General features: G+C 43.3%; 1 protein-coding gene across 2 annotated transcripts in view; it reads left to right on the top strand.

Moving 5' to 3' along the window:
* Ppp2r5e (protein phosphatase 2 regulatory subunit B'epsilon) overlaps positions 1-19,696 on the top strand; it is a 152,137-nt gene that overhangs the window by 127,449 nt on the left and 4,992 nt on the right. For both annotated transcript variants that reach the window (XM_036205845.1, XM_036205843.1), the window contains exons 6-13: positions 6,214-6,344; positions 6,480-6,539; positions 7,453-7,561; positions 9,399-9,452; positions 9,561-9,611; positions 11,353-11,472; positions 14,392-14,519; positions 17,153-17,254. In XM_036205845.1, the coding sequence (XP_036061738.1) occupies positions 6,214-6,344; positions 6,480-6,539; positions 7,453-7,561; positions 9,399-9,452; positions 9,561-9,611; positions 11,353-11,472; positions 14,392-14,519; positions 17,153-17,254 (755 nt within the window). The remainder of the gene's footprint in view (positions 1-6,213; positions 6,345-6,479; positions 6,540-7,452; positions 7,562-9,398; positions 9,453-9,560; positions 9,612-11,352; positions 11,473-14,391; positions 14,520-17,152; positions 17,255-19,696) is intronic.

The following is a 19,696-nucleotide window of genomic DNA, read 5'->3' as shown; positions in this document are numbered from 1 at the left end:
GATGTGCAGCTGTCATATTTGGCAGGTGGTGCTCACAGAAGGGGAATCGGGCAGGACCTTGTCAGCTCACTGAGAACCTCTGGCCATTACCGTGCCTCTAGGTCTTTCTTCAGCATTCCAGTGAACCCCAGAAGAGACCTAGATCTGTCTTATCCCAAATTGGGAGCTTAGATACAGTTCTGGCCAAGGACTCATTAAATATGCAGGATTTCGCTATTTGATATCTGAGACTAGACACTTGCTGGTGTTCTCTGGCCTTAGACTGGAAGTCTTTACTACTCTGCACAGGGGTGCAGGGGGTGTGACTCCTGCAGACTTTGAAGATGCTCTGGTCGGTGCTTCTCATACCAGAGTCATCAAATCTAGCGCATGCCTTCCATTTTTAAGCCCTAAAGTGCCTCTGGTGGGAACTGGCACCTTGTTAGCGTCCCTGCCTGCTGGAGGCCCGGGGAACCCTGAGTGAGTGAGCAGGAGGAAACTCCATAGGGCTTGGTTCTTTTTGTCCATTTCCCAAGCTGGAAGACCCACAGGAGTCTGACAAGTCTGATCTGCCCTCCAGGCCCCTCTGCTGTGGATGGGGGATGGGTAGGCAAGGGAGGGTGGGGTAAGGGTGGGTGAGGTGGGGGTGGGATATTTATATTCTCATTCTTTCACTGCCCCTACAGTGAGGTTTTAAGAAGAGGATCAAGCCCTCCCTGCCTGGCAGGAAGGCCGTCACTGTCCTCTCTTTGTTTCATTGTAGATTTAACTGTAGATTTAGTCGTTTTGAAGGTTGAAGAAGAGCTTTCAGCCAAGTCTTCACAGTTTACCTCTGTTAGCCTCAGGGAAGCCTTTTCTTAAAGCTTGGACTCAGCATGTTGACATGTCTGTCTGTCTTTGCTTTGTAAGCAATTTGGAAACCCCTGGCTTTCTCTGACAAGTTGCCTGTGATAGTGGAGATGTCATGATCTATGAATATGGTGTTTTCTTAATAGTTGGGTATACGTGTTAGGTTTTGGAAGTGAGACCTCATCTTACCCTCTCCCCTTTTAGAGGTAATGGCCTTCATGCCTCCCCATCAAAATGCTGTAGAAGTGTGTTCGGGCTAGCAGGAAGCAGTCACACTTCCAGGCTCAGGTTTCTTTGTTGCAGAGGACGGTACATTTAATAGGACTCTGCAAAGACCTTAAGTCAGGGTCCTTACTAAGATATTTTTCCCCCGAGAACCTAATGAAATATTTAGTTAAATAATCTTTGTTTAATTCTACAGTATTAGACTCTTCAGATTAGCCCTACAGAAGCTCAGTTGATTCAAGTTTTGCTAACATCCCACCCCTACAAACCCCTTCTTATGTTGGTTGCATATTACTCATTAAGCCCTTTTGCACCACTTAAAGTAGAAACTAGAGTAAAAAACAGAACTTAAAAAGGTTAATAATTTCCATAAACAAGGACTGGAATGCAATAGATGGGTTAGATATCTTGTGTAATTTTGAGTATCTCTTACATAAAGAGGTAGATAATGAGCACATCCAAGGCATACATACCCTCCCTCTCCTTTCTGGCCTGTTAAGGCCGAGTGTTTTCTTTTGGAAGTAGACTGCTTTCCTGTGCAAGTCAATTATTAACTCACTGGTTGCCTCCCATAGTTAGCTGGAAGTTGTTCAGCACTCTGTGTGCCCAGAAGCAAGGACATCCATGGCGCGAGGAAAGGTCTCAGCACATACTTGTTTATTTTATTGCTAAACGGGCAGTGATATGACAAATGCTAACAGTGTTATCTGTCAGTTAGGCTGCTGCCTTCCACACCCCACAATCCCTGGGAAAATCACACTGGTTTGGGTGTGCTATAAGTGATCCTGGCAGTTTGGATAAATGATATGGAAGCTTTAAGAGGTAGAGACTAGTGGGGAGGACCTTAGGTCATTTGGGGCATACTCTTGGACGGGATTGTAAGATACAAGTCTCTCTTTTTCCTCTGTTCCTGGTTGGAGTTGTAATATAACCACTTCCTTGTCATCGTGTAATTGATGAACCCCTATTGGCGTGGTCAAGGGCAGTCCTGGCTGTGAGGCTATGTGTGCTGTGCCATTTGAACAGTCAGCCTTCAAAATTGAGATGGAAACAAAAAACAACCAGAACATTCTTTTTCATAAGTAGTTTGTGTTAAGTGCTTTGTTATAGTGACAAAAAGCTGATTAATACGAATACTTCTCCCAGTTCTTTGGTGTGTGTATTTGGGAGGGGTGTGGATATCACTTTCCCTAGAAGCCTTCTCTGTCACTATATTTCTTCCATTATGCGTTTGTTCAACATCTTGAACTACTTATGCTGTTTGTTTCTTTTTATCCACTGATAGACTGGACTCTGTGAAAGGCTTTTTATCCACTGATAGACTGGACTCTGTGAAAGGAGACTATGTCTGACTTGCATATCACTATATCCCTGGCACCGCCTTGCCCATTTGTTGGCTGTTAATATACACTAATAAATATTTACTCAAAATCCTCCAAGGAGAACAAACAGAACAGAAGATAGATGGTAAGCACTGTAAAGCCAAACTTGTGGACTGGTTCACTGTCCACTTTAGAAGACTATCCTTCAATTTTTGCTTCCCGCCATATTTGAAGGGACTTTAATTAATTAATTTTTCCCAGAACTGTCTTTTGTGAAACAAAAGGCATGTCCATTTGATTACCATCCCCTCAGCCTCACATCTCCATCACTTGGACTCATGTATGAATAAATATCTATAGTCACATATGCATAAACACACACACATATAGCCTTTTTTGAGGATGAAGGTAGGCAGCTTTTATTTGCATGCTGAGTTGGTTTATTTTATTGCAATGGTGATGAACGTATTAGGAATTAATAACATTCAGGAGTGCTTCCAAGTTTCGTTGTCATTTTTACAAAATAGCAGATTGTAATTATAATTTATGTAACATAAAGTTTCCTGTTTGAAGTTTACAATTCAGTAGTCTGCATCTGTATGTTTAAATGTGTGTATGGGGGGTGGATGCATGTTCAGATGTGTGTACACATGTGTGTTCATGCATATGGAGGCCAGGGATCAGTCATTTCTTGGGTGCCATTCACGTTTGTTTGCTTTGAGACGGTGCCTGTCACTGGCCTGAAGCTCACCATTGGCTGGCCAGTGAGCTCCATGTGTCCTTCTGTCTCTCCTCCCAGTGCTGGTTAGAAGCATGTGCCACCCACTTATTTACATGGGTTCTAGAAGTTGACCTCAGGTCCCTTATCTCCCCAGCCTTCCAATCCAGCAATTTTAAACAGACTTTCAGGACTGTGCCAACCATCCCTGCTATAGTTGCAGAATATTGTATCATCTCCAGAGGAAATCCAAACTCATTCTAGGCCTGTTCTGAGTATTTCATATAAACAGATCCATGCGTCTTCTGCCCCTTGGCGTCTGGTTTCTTTTTTGTCACAGTGGTTGGCAGTGTCATCTGGATGGTGGTAATAGGAGGGTTCTAGCACTTCACTCTCATTAGGAGCAGTGTCCTCCTCCCATCTGCTGACGGGCATTGTGTTCTCACTATTGCTTCTGTGAACAAGTGTGTGCAGCTTTTCATACTGCCAGTCGCTTGTCTGGATGTATGCTTTCCGTATTGTTCATCATTGACTTGGGAGTGAAGTTGTTCAGAAGTATGGACCTGTGAACTACCAGACTGTCTTCCTACTGCATCATTTATATCCTTGTTATCAGTAGATGGGTTCCCCAGTGTCTTCACCAACATGTTTCTTGTCTCTCTCCTTCATCAGATGAGTTCTGTCTTCCTCTGGATTGTGTTTCCAAGGTTAATGAAATCAAGCCCTTTCCCATGTATTCATTTTCCATGTCTATGCCGTCTTTGGGATTTATCTTTTCAAACATCCTTTGTTATTTTTAAGTTGAGTAGTTTTCATGTTCTCAGATTTTTTTGTTTTTATTAGCATATATTATTTAAACACAAGAATGGGCTTCATCATGACATGTTCATATGCATATATAATTTTATATATATACATATATATACACACACACATATATGTGTATATATATGTGTATATATATGTGTATACACACACACACACACACACACACACACACACACACACACACACACACACACACACACACACACACACACACACACGCACACACATTTCTAGACAGGTTTTCTCTATGTAGCCCTGGCTATCCTGGAACTCACTCTGTAGACCAGGCTGGCCTCTAACTCACAGAGATCCGCCTGTTTCTACCTCCTGAGTGCTGGGATTAAAGGCGTGTGCCACCACTGCCTGGCTCATATATTATTATTTTGACACCCCCCCCCCCCATTGCCTTCTTTTGTCTCTTCTCCACTTCTGGGTGTCTTGCTCTTCTCAGCTAGCTCTTCTTTTGGGGGCTAGCTCAGTGAGCTTAAATAGGATTGCTTACAGGATTTGATTACCTTATCAGTAGCTATCCCATTAAAGAAACTACCTTTCCTTCCCCCAGCAACCCTAAACTGCCTGTCCATCCTCAGAGGGATGGGCCCTGTGGGCCTCTCCTCCTTGACCTCACTTCCCACTGGAATTGTGCTGTTATTGAGATTTAATAGTTCATTATATACTGTAGATACTGCTAGCCTTTCCTACACATATTTTCTGTTATTTCTGTAACTTATCTTTTTACAGTCTTTAAACACAGATGTTTTAATTTAGCTTTTTTCTTTTTTTTTTTGTTTATGCATTTCTTGTCAGAGGTTAAAAAATCCACTTGATTTGGAGCTGTGAAGATTTATTATTATGTTTGTCATGTACTCTTGTCTTTAGGTTGATTACCCATTTTGAGTCCATTTGAATCTGTAGTATGAGCTAGAAGTCGGCCTTACTGTTTCGTATGTGTCTGTCTGGTTGTCCCAGCACCTTCAGTTGAAGACTGTTTCTTTCCATACTGGAATGTCTTGGCATCCCATGGAACCAACTGAGCATGCATTTGAAAGTTTGTTTTTGGACTCTTATCTCTATTCTGTTTGTGTGTCTATCACATATCAGTAGCATGCCCTTGATTACTGTAGCTTTTTCTTGAACTTTTGCACGGAGAAACGTGAGTCCTCTGAGTCCTCTTACTACCAAGATTACTTTGGCACTTTGAGGTGACTTGTATTTCCATATACATTTTCAAATCAACTGATTTTGTTGTTGGCCGTTTGATACCAGATTTCATGTAGCTATCTTTAAACTCAACTTCAAGATCCTCTAGCCTCAGCTTCCTAAGTGCTGGGGATTATAGGCATGTTTGCTGTTCCAGTAACACCTCCCCACTCCAGCCCACCCTACCCCTTCCCACCCCATTGGTGTTTGAGCACAGGGCTTTGTGCACGATGCTCTGCCACTGAGCTCTATTCCTATCTCTTCAACTAGTCAAGCACTGCAGAAACAAGGCCCTGAGTCCTTATAGGGTTGGGTTGGATATGTAGTGGCCCCTGCCACTTAGCCTAAGACTGAACTTGTCTTCTCTCTTATGGCCTGGGACTTGGGACCATGTTATCAGAATTCTGTGGCTGCAATGATAAATGATCCAGAACCTAAAGCATGCCATTCACACATGCAGGCGTAGCACATGCTTACGTTGAGCACGTCTACCCTGAGCACACCAGTGTAACCATTCAGACTAACAAGAACATTGCTGGGGTCGTTGGGAATTTCAGTGTTTGCTTTGAGTGAGATTATTTTATCTTCCTGGGCTCTTTGGTAGCACTGAGCGGCTTAATTGGAACATAAGCCCAGGAGTTAGTGACATACAGTGTTGAAGGTCACAGACTTAGACGGCGTTCACTTTCTGGGTTCAAATCCCAATCCCGATACTTCTCATTCTGACATCACCAGCAAGTTGATTGAGCTTTCTGTGCCCCAGTTTGCTCCGCTGTAAGGTGAGGATAAAACCACCTCACAGAAGGATTGACCTGTGTGGATTGCTTAGAAAATGGTCTGTTAGTCATGTGGGCACCACTTCGGCTTTTACTGTTCTGGTCCCGTAGCATGCATGCATCTCTTCCCTAGGTAGACAGCCTTTGACTCAGTGTAACCGGCTCCCAGAGACAGCTGTTATACTGGGCGTAGCAGTTATTTAATAGCTTTCTGAAGAGGGAAGAAGGGAACAGAGAGGTTAGAAATGATGGACGATAGAATTTCTAAATCCTTTACTAAACTGTCCTGACAGCTTTTTACCTTCATTTACAACAGCTTCTGGAGCTATTTGACAGTGAAGACCCCCGAGAACGGGACTATTTAAAAACAGTTTTGCACAGGATTTACGGCAAGTTTCTCGGGCTTAGAGCATTTATCCGAAAACAAATTAACAATATTTTTCTAAGGTGAGTGGATGGTGGGCAAGCAAGAGAACACAGTGATGGTTTTGCAAGTGTTAAGTAAACCTCCAGGAGTTGAAGGAAATGCACTAACACCCTCCCCACTTCTCTCCCCTCCTCTCCCTCTTCTTCTCTCCTCAGGTTTGTTTATGAAACAGAACACTTCAATGGTGTAGCTGAACTGCTGGAAATATTAGGAAGGTAAGCGTTTGCTATGAATTGTGGATTTTGGTCAGTCTCTTTCTGCAGGTCATGTTCAGGTGGCAGAGGGGAGTGCCGACTTGGATTTCTTGGTCCAAGTACCTTGGGTCCTTCTCCTTTGTGCTTAGCCTGTTTCTCTACCTCTGTTGCGTTGTTCCACAATTACATATTGTTATCTACCCCACAGTGACCAGCAAGAGTTCACAGCTTACTCAGAGACTGTGTGTCGGATTGGGTGTCAGGCCAGTGACAGCAAAGCGTCTCATTTGTTACCTGTCCTTTCTCATATCTGTTGAGAGCAGATTTATAATCAGTTGGAAAGATTGTGTGCCCAGATGTGGAGTTCTAGGCAGCTGCTGCCCTCAGAGGAGGAGCGAGACAGCTGTTGTGGGGGGTTCAGAGCCCACGGAGCTGGACTGTGATGGCTTAGTCTCCTCCTTAGAGGAGAAAAGAAGGTGTGGTCTCCCTGCTTCCTCTCAGTGACCTCCCAAGGCCGGGCAGAGGCTTCAAGAATGAAGAGAATGGTGTCTGGAGATAGCAGGGGTGTTTGAAGAGCAGGCCAGTGAGCTGGTGCTGTCTAGAGGCAGAAGGCCTGTGTTTGAAGAGGAAGTTAGCAGGGTGGGTGGCTCGACTCAGGAGCAAAGGGAGGGCAGAAGTTTGGGGCACTGTCTGCCTGTTTGTGAAAGCACAGCATCCTCTGTTGGGTGTTCATAATCAAATTCTCTTCTGTTTAAAACACCTAGTTAATAAATGATCTCTGTTGAAGTAACGAAAAGTCTTGACTGTCAGGGGTGGGAGGGTTGACTATGTTTTTATGGACAAATATAAACTAAGAGTTTGCCAGCTCATAACAGCAGCTTGTCTGGGTTCAGTGTGTGGGATGGCATTGCTAACCTACCTCCTCTTTTTCTAGTATTATCAATGGCTTCGCTTTACCACTGAAGGCAGAGCACAAACAGTTCCTGGTCAAAGTGTTGATCCCTCTGCACACCGTCAGGAGCCTGTCACTCTTCCATGCCCAGGTAGCACTTGAAATCAAAGCTTTTGTGGAGACAAAGTCTTCCTTTGTAGCCAAGGCTGGCTGTGAACGTACAGTCCTCCAGCCTCTTCCTCCTTAGTGCTGGGATTCCAAGGGTGAGCTACCATACCTGGCTTACAGTACATACAGCCTTTTGTTTTTGGTTTGTCGAGACAGGGATTCTCTGTAGCTTTGGAGCCTTTCCTGGAACTCACTCTGTGTCCCAGGCTGGCCTTGAACTCACAGAGATCATTCTCTGCCTCTGCTTCCCAAGTGCTGGGATTAAAAGCATGCACCACCACCGCCCGGCAAGTACAGCTTTTGAAACAAAATGAAGTTTGTGGACTTCATGTTTCCCAGGATATTGTTTTTCCTTTTTTTTTTAAAAGTGTGTTAAGGATTAAAAATACTTCTCGAGGAAAATAGTAAAGTATGCATTTTTTTTTAACACATGGAACTATTAGTAGAATCATGGAACTGGTTTAAAGAGAGGAATGGACTTTGTTCCGTCTTATTTTGTAGCAGACTTCTATGTACACAAGGCTGCCTGCTGCAAAGATTGCCTGGAGTAGAATATGTGTAAATGTAAAGAGTATAAGAACGTAATAGGATGCGGTAACTCAGGGCCTTCCCGAGTAAACTGAATGTTCTTGAATACTGGGTCCTGTCTCACAGTTGCCCTTTGCCTCTCCTCTGCTTTACCAACTTCGCATTTTGCACACACAGTAGACACTTTTCACAAGTAAGCAAGCTTATCAGTGTTTTCACATCTTTTTATAAATCCTTCATTACTTTGAAAATCAGATCTTTCAGGATGTGGTCCCTCTTACCTTGTGATCTCAATACTTACGAGACTGAGTCAGGAGGATTGCCTTCAGATTGGGGCTGGCATTGGCAATAGTGAGTTGTCTCTGAACCAAACAGATATGTGCATAAAAGGAGTAGTGATGATACTCAGAGCCTGTGTCGTCCTTACTGACTGTCCTGAACACCGCACTGCATGGAGGCATGCCACTGGAGGACAGAATTGATCTAGTGGTATTTTTTTGTTAGTGCCGTAAGCCTCTGGCTCCCTTCTCTTTGGAGTTTGCACTGAAATGCAACACATTTTTCTAAGTAGTGTTCCTTCTTAAATGTGGAACTCTGTATTTTGCAGAAAAAAATTAGTCCATATGTTCCAGATTTAGCACATCATCAAACTGCTGGTGTTTTAAGAGGGTAGGTTTCCGGTTCAGGACTTTCTGAGCTCTTGGCTTTAGTCTCTGCCGTGGGATATAACATTTCATGGTGATATGAAAGCACTCCTGTTGAGACTGGGAGCACTCCCCAGATCCTGGCCTTGGCAGGTTGAACCTTTGGTCTTTTTGGGAAACCTTGTTTTCAGGTTTCCTTGTAGACAGTTGCCTGGGATTTTAGAAAGTGTTGTCTTCCCCACAGAGGGTAAAACCCAGACCTTGAGATGTAAACGGACGGACGTGAATGCAAAGGAGATCCTCTCAGACTGTGTTGAATGAGGTGTTTCAGCCACTTTCCATTAGCCTCAGAAATCTTAGAACTTGTTAAGGAAGAAATCCCTCCTGGGCCTTGTTAACCCTGTCACTGACTCGAAGACACAGCTTCTAGCTCTAGTCCCTGCCACGCAGGAGTTCAAGACCAGCCTGGGCAACATAGCTGGATCCCAATTCTAAAGAAACAAGATTTAAAAGCCTTGTTTTTCATGAGGGTTTAAATGAAGTCATTGTAATGTTAAAACCAGAGTCTGGATGCTTTTTGTTGGTGCTGTGTGCTTTCAGCCTTTGCAATGTGGATTTAACTCTCTGTCCTTCTTCCTTCTTGTTCAGCTGGCGTATTGTATAGTACAGTTTCTGGAGAAAGATCCTTCACTCACAGAACCAGTAAGCCATTTCTTTCTTTCCATAATGTGAAAATACTTAAGAAAAAATTTTTATTAAAATCATGTGAAATATTAAATGTCTCTTGTTTTTTCTCCTTTTCCTTTTTAGGTTATTAGGGGGTTAATGAAATTTTGGCCTAAAACATGCAGTCAAAAAGAGGTAAGTACTTAACATCAGAGATTGCCAGTAATGATGGAAGTGCTTTGCCAAGTGCTCAGTGGGGCTAAGCATGCACAAACATACGCCTCATCTAAAGCTAGCTTTGTAGTTCTGTAGCAGTTAAGTAGCACACCTGAGCACGCCAAGTAAGAGCTTGACAATAGGCCAGAACCTACCTCCTGAACTCTGAACCCTGGGCTTCTGCCACTCTAACCTCTGGCCACGTCCCACTGTGTGTCCAGTTATTAGCTCCATTGATGCCACTTTCATAGTGACTCTGCATAGCATGGAAGCCTGTTCCAGTCCCCAGAGCTTACTCTGTGCAGTCTTGTAGTATACAGCAGACCTTTAACTTGTCATGCTGGGAGTGAGGTGCCATACAGTCACCTAAACAGGCATGTCCTGCCCTGAGTGTGTGTAGGGAGGAGTGAATCTTCAGGTAGCAGCTTGAAGGTAGCCTAATTGTCTCCACCCCAGATCTGATGCCCTGGAAACAGAGGTCACCTGTTAGCTTTATGTCCCAAGAGAACGGATGTGTCTTGGTAAAGGACAAGGCGTATAGAAAAAGCCTCTCCCTCACATCAGCTGTGGTCCTAACCCCACTCTACAGCCTCAGGAGGTTACCTCATTCTACAGTTTCAAGAGGTTACCCCACTCTACAGCTTCAGGAGGATACCCCATATCTTGACAGCATTGGTAAAGGGAATCTCTGTATCACTGTATCAGCACCTTGAGATACGAAAGAAGCATCATTCTTCATATTTTAATTGCTACTTAGCTTTTCCCAATGTTATTTTTCACGAAGAAATAGGTAACTGGTTTTTATTTGTTCTTTTTCCATTCTATTTATACAACTGTCTACATCTATTTATCTCGCTCCATTGTGTGATTTTTAAGCTTTCTTTTGCATACAGCCCCGAGGCCATGAGATTCACTGTGCTCTAGAGAGAGGGGAGAGGGAGAGGGAGAGAGTGTGTACACGTGTGCGCATATAACATAGAAAACAGGTCAGTGTGTGCTGATGTGGTTAATGTGGTACTTTAACATGAGTGAGTTTGCTGTTTGTCCCAGACTTGAGAGCACAGCAGAATGACAGCCGCTTGTTGAGTGACTGTTTGTCCTGTGGTGGTGTGGACTAATACACATTTGTTCAGGAGGGTCAGCCATTATTTTAAAAAGTGGGAACAGGTGGGTGTTAAATATCTGGGTTGCTAGCAGCAGGCAGAGTCCCAAAGGCCTGGAGAGGGAGAGGCCAGTTTCCCTGGGACCCTGGGGCCTCCATGTAATTAGAAATCCCAGCACAGTCAGTAGTTTGCTTTAGCAGAGTGGCCTGTGCCGGAGGATACGTTCTTTGTGTGTATGGGGGTGGGTGGGTTTGCACATGGAGGCCAGAGAAGGGATTGTTGTAGAACGTGGAGTTAGGCTGGCAGCCAGCAAACCCTGGAGATCCTCCTGTCTCTGCACCCCATGGCACGGGGCTTGTAGGCATGCGTATGGCCTGCCTGCCTTTGTGTGTGGGGACTGGAGATTTGAACTCAGGTCCTCATGCTTTCATAGCAAGCACTCTTACCCACTGAGCTATCCTCCCAGGCCAAAATGAGTAGAATAATGTCTGCTTCTTTCTCCCTCCCCCATTGTTTTTGGCTTTATGTGTACATTTTTCTTAAAATTGTAAGTAAAATTGATCATGTGGAATTTTTAGTGATGGACCTCATATTTTGTGTTTTGCTTCTACTTATAGGTCATGTTCCTTGGGGAGCTGGAAGAAATCTTGGATGTGATTGAACCGTCACAATTTGTTAAAATCCAAGAACCTTTGTTTAAACAAATTGCCAAGTGTGTTTCCAGCCCCCATTTTCAGGTTAGTAGTGAACAGAACATGAGCCAGAGTGGTGTGTACCATGTGAACCCATTTGGCTAAACTTCATTTATGTTGAAAAAAATAACCATCATGGGCACTAGCTACTTTTTTTTTTTTTAAATTATGTGTATGTAAGTATGTATACATGAGTGCAGTGCCCACAGGGGCCAGAGGTGTCTCAGATCTCCCTGTAGCTGGGGTTATAGGTGGTTGTGAGTTGCCTAGTGTGGGTGTGGGGAACTGAACTTGGGTCCTCTGCAAGAGGCAGTCAGTCTGCTCTCTAAGGTCTCAGCCATCTCTCCAGCTACTTTGTTTTTATTTGGGATTTTCTCACAGGAGAACAGTACCGTTAACACACAGTTACTGGACGTTGAGCACCTGCCCCAACAGGCTCTATTTCTTCACTTCAGTTCCCATAATACTTTGCAAAACGTAATGATGGGACTGCAAAGCTGAGAGCAGTAAAATGACGTAACTTGAGTAAATTAAATGAAGTGAACTGCTAGAGTTTCTCCAGGGTATGAGAAGGAGTATTTGGTAATACCTAGGAGAAGAAGAGAAGCCTAATGTTATCCTATGGCAGTCTTCCCCACTGTTTTGATAATAAGGCTCTGCATGCCTTGCTCATGGTTCCAAGCTAACAAGGGAGTATGGTTGAATTTTTATTTTAAATGTGGCTTCTTGCTAAAAAGGTTAAAGCCCATGACCTTCCCATGGCCTACTCTGCCTCCTTGTGGCTGTTTGAGGAGAGTACCCCCTGGATGTGTGCTTTCAAGGAGGTCCCAGCGGCAGCGGTGGCGGCGGTGGCGGTGGCAGTGCTGTGGAAACCACATAGGAGAGAAAGGGACCAGAGTTGAACATGGTGCTTTATTTTACCTGGTGGCTGTGTCACCGAAAGTCCACCACACAACCTAGCAGACTCAACACACTGCCCGTCGTTTGAAGATCTTGTTTACCAGCGTGAAAGCATGCTTCTAACTTGATGGTGGACTACCTTGTAAGCTGCCAGGTAGAGACCCTGGCTGTTACTGTTTTTAAATCTAAAGACACATTAGTATATTAAGCTAGTGCTTATACCGCACAGAACAAATGGGAGAAGTAGCTGGAACACCATTCTGTGGAGTGTCCAGTCTGGATGCAAATAGAAAAGTTCAGAACAGTATATAGTATAGTGTAGTAAATGTGTAGTACTCAAACATGGAATGTTTAGTTTCCTATTTTCCACTAGGATCTTTGCTGTAGTGGAGGCCAAGGTTCTTTTACAAAGAACATGGTAAGAGAGGCTTACATGACACCCAAAGCTTAGAAAGAAAGGTAATTTGTTAGACTGATAGTTGAGCATTGCCTAGTACTTGTAAGAAAAGAAAAGCAGGGAAAGAGTGGGGAAATACTGTTTTGGTAACAAAGTGCTCCAGACCAAGCAGCTTAAACAGCAGAGATTGATTTCCTCACAGTCCTGGAGACCAGGAGTCTGGAGTCATGCTTGGTTTCTGGCATGCGCACTGACTCTGCCGTGATCTTATGTAGCTCCTGTGTATGTATGTGCAGATTGTTCATTCTGCTTGGCAGCCCAGTCACAGTTACATCGACTAGAACCACAGGTGCTCCTTTCCCACCAGCTTCTCAGCTCTTTAGGGACAGCACGGGAGAATTTAGAGCTGGCTCTCTGTCTTGCTAGCCATGCGACCTTGAGCCAGTGACTTATCACCTGACTCTCAAAGGCCTCATTTATAAAATCGGAATAATGGCACCAACTCCATTAGTTGCAAAGTTCAAAAGCAATGATGTGAGTGGACCCAGCACAGTGGCTGATGTGTGGTAGTGTTCCGTGAAGACTGTTTCTCAGTGCTCAGGGACCAGTAGCCAGTAACTCGGCAGTGTTTTGAACCTGCTGAGTGATGTAGCTAGAAAGGTTCTAATTTCTCAGTCTGTCCAAAACATGATTTCTTAATTTACATAAATCAAAGAAGCCATTTGAGTTCATCCTCAAGATGAGTAACTCAGGCCCACAGATCAAATTAGAGCATGGCAGCATGGTGGAGAGAGAACAGGAATCCACAACAATAAGCAGGCAACACACTCCTCCAGCCAGACACCACCTCACGAGGCCCCACAGCTTCCCAAGTAGCACCACAAGCTGCAGACAAAGCATGAAAACATAAGCCTGGGGGCTGGAGGTGGCTCAGAGGTTAAGAGCACTGGCTGCTCTTCCACAGGGCCCAGGCTCAATTCCCAGCAACCACATGGTAGCTCACAACTGTCTGTAACTCCAGTCTTAGGGGATCTGACACCCCATGACATACATGGAAGCAAAACACTAATGCACATAAAATAAAAATAAATAAATTATTTAAAACAAAGCATAAGCCTGTGGGGACATTTAAGACTCAAAGTGTAACAAGACCTAAGCCAGATAAGTAGTCCTGAAAGCTGAACTGGAAGAGAGGGTGTGTGTGGAGAGTAAGGGTGTGTGGGAACTATACAGGAAGAGCGAGGGAATAGATGAGATGTGTAGACTTACAAGAGAAGAAAAATTAACAGGTAGGGGGCTGGAGAGATGGCTTAGAGGTTAAGAGCACTGGCTGCTCTTCCAGAGGTCCTGAGTTCAATTCCCAGCACCCACATGGTGGCTCACAACCATCTGTAATGAGATCTGATGCCCTCTTCTGGACTGCAGTCATACATGCTGTATACATAATAAATAAATAAAGCTTAAAAAAAAAAAATTAACAGGTAGGGAAAAAACCTTTTCCTCCCCAAACTGATGTACCACCTGGCAGCTTCCTGAGAGATCATAAATCTTCACAAAATGTAAAGAGTTATTAATGTTTAATTATACTTTTGATTGAGTGATTTAAAAACAGCCTTTTAAGATACTTTTATTTGGAGGTTATAATTTGTCCTCTTCTTTTCTCGAAGGTGGCAGAAAGGGCACTCTATTATTGGAATAATGAATACATCATGAGTTTGATAGAAGAAAACTCCAACGTCATCCTTCCCATCATGTTCTCCAGTCTTTATAGGATTTCCAAAGAGCACTGGAATCCGTACGTGTTCAGTTTCCTCCAGCCTTCCCTCCTCTTCTTCAGACCTTCCCTTCCTTGTGGTCTTGTCTCCTTCCTCCTCCTCCTCCTCCTCCTCCTCCTCCTCCTCCTCCTCCTCCTCCTCTCTTCTTTAGTGAAATGCCTCACAGCTCACTGTGCACCAGGTGCTGTGCCCATTGCTAAAGGTGCACACGGGACAAGATAAAAATCCCTCCTGAAAATTTGCTGGTTGTGGACTGAAAAGCAAACAGATATTTTCACAAAGTGTGCTGTTTAGTTCAAATACCTGTTTGCTTAAGGCTTTCTGGCTTGTCTGAAGGTAGTCAGATATATTTGGGGAATGTGCTGGTGCCCCAAAGGATGTGCATTGGCTGGCAGGACTCAAATTAAATTGTTAATCTTTTCAAGACAGGATCTTACTGTACAGGCCATGCTAACCTCAAATTTATGATCCTTCCGCCTCAGCCTTCTGAGTGCTGGGGTGTGACTGTGCTTGGCTTCAGCTAGAATGCTAATGGAATTTGGTAGATGTGGGTGATAGGGCAAGCCCCTTCAGACAGGGATCCCTGTGCTGTGTAAAAAGGCACCTGGGTCTTTAAGTGCCATCAAGTTCCTTCCAAGGCCTGTGGGCTCTGGAGGGCAAAGGTGTGAGCCTTTGGGTGAGCAGTACTAGGGAGCAAGGCCCACATGAGCCTTCTCCAAGGGCACCATCAGGAATACTGAGCTGCTGGAAGGAGATGGTCTGAAGAGATCCACATTTTATAGAATATCCATTTCCTACCAGTAGCTCGGTTGTTAGATGTTGGAGAGGGACAGAATTTTACTGTTGAGAACAAGTTGAATTTAGCCCTAGGAAAGCTAAAGTATTCTATAGTGAGATGCCTTTGCATGTCTATGCAGTAAAGTTATATGGCATTGAAGAATCAGTAAGTGCAATTCAGTCTATCATATCTGTCTTTTAAATTTTTGCATGGAATTATAAAATAATATTTTCTTTCAATTTTTAACATGTTCTATATTGATAGAACTTTGAAAAAGAGCGGTAAAGCCCTATTGTACACATTTTCCTGAGAGCTGTGGGCAGTGTCAGTTACTGCCCAGTTCCAGTCTTCTCCAGGGCCACCCCTGAGAAAAGATCATTCTTGAGGCTTAGCTAAGTGTCCCTTCTTCTGGGCACTGAGCAGAAGCCGTAGCCGACACCAGACTTCCCACTAACATGTGACCTCCTTAATAAGATTGGAGAGTTTGTTACAAAATGGAAGCAACCTTGTATAGTTTTGAAATGGGAGACACCATTTTTTGCCTAGTCTGACCTTTCAAGCCTGTCACAGAACAGTCTTCACATTGTCTGTACAAAGAGTGTATTCTGCTTGATAAGAATTAGTCCCGCCTCTTGGCTTCTTAGCTGTGTAGTGCTCTGTAGCCAAGGACATCGAGCACCAGCTTGATCTTTTGCAGCATGAGTATTGGGTCAACAGAAGGGCTGAGGAGGAAGGACAGACTAACGTAACCACACTGGGACAGCAGCTGGTAGGGGCTTGGTCACCCATCTTTGAACACACGTGGTTCAGATTCTCATTTCTGCTAGAACAGTTTCTGACTTTAAATTATGTATGTTATTACTTTGAAAATATTTTTTTTTTACCCTTTGTGCTTATTTATAGGATGTAAATGCTCTGTCTGTCTGTCTGTCTTGTTACTTTGTTTTAAGATAGTCTCTGTACATAGCCCATAGTGGCCTTGAACTCTCAATGCTCTTACCTCTATTCCTCCAAGTGCTATGATTTCAGGTATATACCATCAACCTCTATAACCTGTGTGTGTGTGTGTGTGTGTGTGTGTGTGTGTGTGTGTGTGTGTGTGTGTGTGTGTGTCTGTGTCTGTGTGTCTGGCCGGCCAGCCAACCAGCCAGCCTGAGCTATCTACCCAACACCTGAAGCAGCTTTATTTTTATACTTGCCTTTTGTTATGCATTGGCCATAAAAAGCATATCTGCTCTGGGTACCAATAATTTGGAAGGGCAGATTTGGGTTTTAATTTTGCCATCCCTCAGGAAGATTGTAAACAGTAAAGAATTCAAATGAGAGCTGGAGAGATGGCTCAGAGGTTAAGAACACTGGCTGTTTGTTCTTCCAGAAGTCTTGAGTTCAATTCCCCGCAACCACATGGTGGCTCACAACCATCTGTAATGAGATCTGGCGCCCTCTTCTGGCCTACAGGGATAAATGCAAACAGAACACTATACATAATAAATAAATAAATCTTTAAAAAAAATCAAATGAACTGTAGGTCCAATTGAAAGAGGATAGAAAGCCAGGTTTGGTGATACATACTCATAGTCTCAGCAGGAGGTAGGTGGAGACAGGAGTATCAGGAGTTCAAAGTCATCCCCAGGTACATAATGAGGTTTAGGCTAGCTTGTGCTATGTGAATGTGGGGAAGGGATTTGTAGGGAGCACTGAGGGTAATAAGGCACAGAGTGTAGGAGGGTTATGATGGCCAGAATGAACTTGTCAAAGAGAAAAATTCAGGGGAAGTTTTTATGTATATATAATAGAGGAGGAGCTAACTCATACCAGAAATGTCCTTTCTTATACCAGAAACTAACCGATCCTTTCTCTTTCTCTGCCTCACAGGGCTATTGTGGCACTGGTGTACAACGTGTTGAAGGCCTTTATGGAAATGAACAGCACTATGTTTGACGAGCTGACAGCCACATACAAGTCAGATCGTCAGCGGTAACTTCTTAAAGCTCTTTTGTCTGCTGTGCATAAAGCTATTGAGTCCTTTCTGAACTCTTTGCTAAAGTTGTCGGTTGCACATCAGATTATAAACAGCAGTTTGTTTATTTACGTGTTCCATTTCTGCATGCTCAGTAGCTGTGTCCTCATTAATGTACTACCAAGTAAGACAGTTGTGTGACGTGTGGTTTTGATGAAGCCGCTGCTTTTCCTCCTTCGTTTCTGTTCTGCCACAGCGCTCAGAGCCTGGCACATCCCTGGTCTTTCAGGCCCGCTTCAGGGAATCGGTCGACAGCTAGTCTTCTAGGCTGACTCCTATTGCAACCCACCCGAACTAAAATTGGGTTGATATACTTTACTCCAGCAGAGACCAGGCACTGTTTACCCAGAACTTGCTTTCTAGTCTAGAAACCAACAAATTCATTACAACTTATAAGAGCAGTGAAAAGAATATAAACTGTATTTGTCCAGTGCTAGAAAACATTGAAGTGCTTAAGATTAGAATGGTACAAAAAGCCGTCCTTGATTTTATTTACATGGTTCTCCTATTTTATTTTCATTATATTGTATAATAATGATGATGATGATAGTTATTATTATTTCAAGGAAGAGTTTCTCTGTGTAGCCATGGCTATCTCAGAATTCACTTTACAGATTAGGGTGGCCCCAAACTCAGAGATCCACCTACCTCTGCCTCCCAAGTGCTGGGAATAAAGGTGTACACCTCCATGCCTGGTTCAAGTTTTATTTTTAATCCAGTATTTTCAACTTTCTAAAAAATGTTTTCTTAGTTAGGATTTCTGTTGCACCCATGGCAACTCTTATAAAGGAAAACACCTTGCTTATGTTTCAGAGGTTTAGCCCATTATCATCATGGCAGGAAGCGTTGCAGCACACAGGCAGATGTGGTGCTAGAGAGGTAGCTGAGAGCTCTGGATCCCCAGGCAGCAGTCAGAGAGAGAAACACAGGGCCTGGTGTGAACATTTGAAACCTCAAAGTTCACCTCCAGTGACAACCTTTCTCCAACTAGGCCACACTTAGTAGTGCACTCCCTGGTGACCAAGCGTTCAAGTCTATGAGCCCGTGGGGCCATTCCTATTCAAACCACCACAGATGTATTATTGGAGAGATTAAGGAAAGCACAGAGTTCTTAGTGGTTGGTTCTCTGGCTTGACTCTGATCATGGGGATGCAAATGCTGGCTCTGTAGGTCATAAAGGGTGGACCTTAAGGAGTCTGAGAGTAGAACTGGGAATGTTCATACCTTGGACTTTGCTGAACTTCATAGAAGGGTGTTTTCTGTTATTTTTTTTTTTTTTGCTTCTTTGCTTTGCTGTATTTAGAATGTGTTAGTTGTGTTTTACTGAGGAAAAGGGCCATGAGTAGGAAGGTTTGGGAAAAGAGGACCAAGGACCATGGCAGAGATTGTTTTTAAGTTCCAGGATATGGTGTATGGGAAACAGTTTAATCACAGAATATGGTTTTAACTACAACATTGTTTTTAGTTACAACATTGAGATAAAATGTCAATTCTGTATTACATTTGAAACCTAAATAACTGTTAATTCATAATATTATCAATTGTTAAAAATCACTCAATTTATAATGGCCCTCCTTGCCCTATAGTTAAGTTAAAATCTTTGAAAAGTTATTTTTTAAAAGGGCTAAGGGAGACTGGAAAGATGTCTCACCTGTTAAGAGAATTGGCTGCTCTTCCAAAGGACCCAGGTTCAACTCCAGCACCCACAACAGCTCCCAAAAGTTGTGACTCCAGTTTCAAAGGATTTGACATGCTCTTTTGGCATCCTTAGGATCAAGCATGCACATAGTGCACAGACATAAGTGCAGGCAAAAAACACCCACTTCAAAAGAGGAGGGGAAGCTAAAAGCACATTAGAATATCATAGTGAATCATTAAACAGTGTACACACAGCACTTATCTGTTAGGGCAACAGAGATCCCTATAATCTTTATTATTATTCTAGTTAAACAGGGATTAAATCTGGGTAAAATCTTATTAAGAATATTGAAGGAGCTTTAATATAATTAAGTTACGGAGTGTACTTGACTAGCATATACAATGCCTGTTCTCCATTCTCAGGAACACTGTGTGCGCGCATGCGCGCACACACACATCTTTATTTCAAGTTAATTGACTCATCTTTAATGAATTTCCTCAGTGAAGTTGTTTTGTGATCTTTTATTATCTAAACTAAATAGATGAATCACTTGCAAACAGATGGAATGAACTAAGGGGACTAGGAAAATAGAATTGAGGGTTGAACTGTTATGCTAGAATGCTAAGGTGGTTAATAGTGAATAGACTTGCATAATGAAAGTTGTTTTTATTTGTTTGTTGTTTGTTTTTAAAAAACAAGGATGATACTTTGGCAAATGTGCAAAATTAGAAAGTCGTACTGAGCAGATCCAAGTGTTGGC

The sequence above is a fragment of the Onychomys torridus genome, chromosome 14, assembly GCF_903995425.1.
Source record: "Onychomys torridus chromosome 14, mOncTor1.1, whole genome shotgun sequence".
Taxonomy (NCBI): Eukaryota; Metazoa; Chordata; class Mammalia; order Rodentia; family Cricetidae; genus Onychomys; species Onychomys torridus.
Note: the sequence above shows the minus strand (reverse complement) of the source record. Positions and strands in the feature narration are given on the sequence as shown.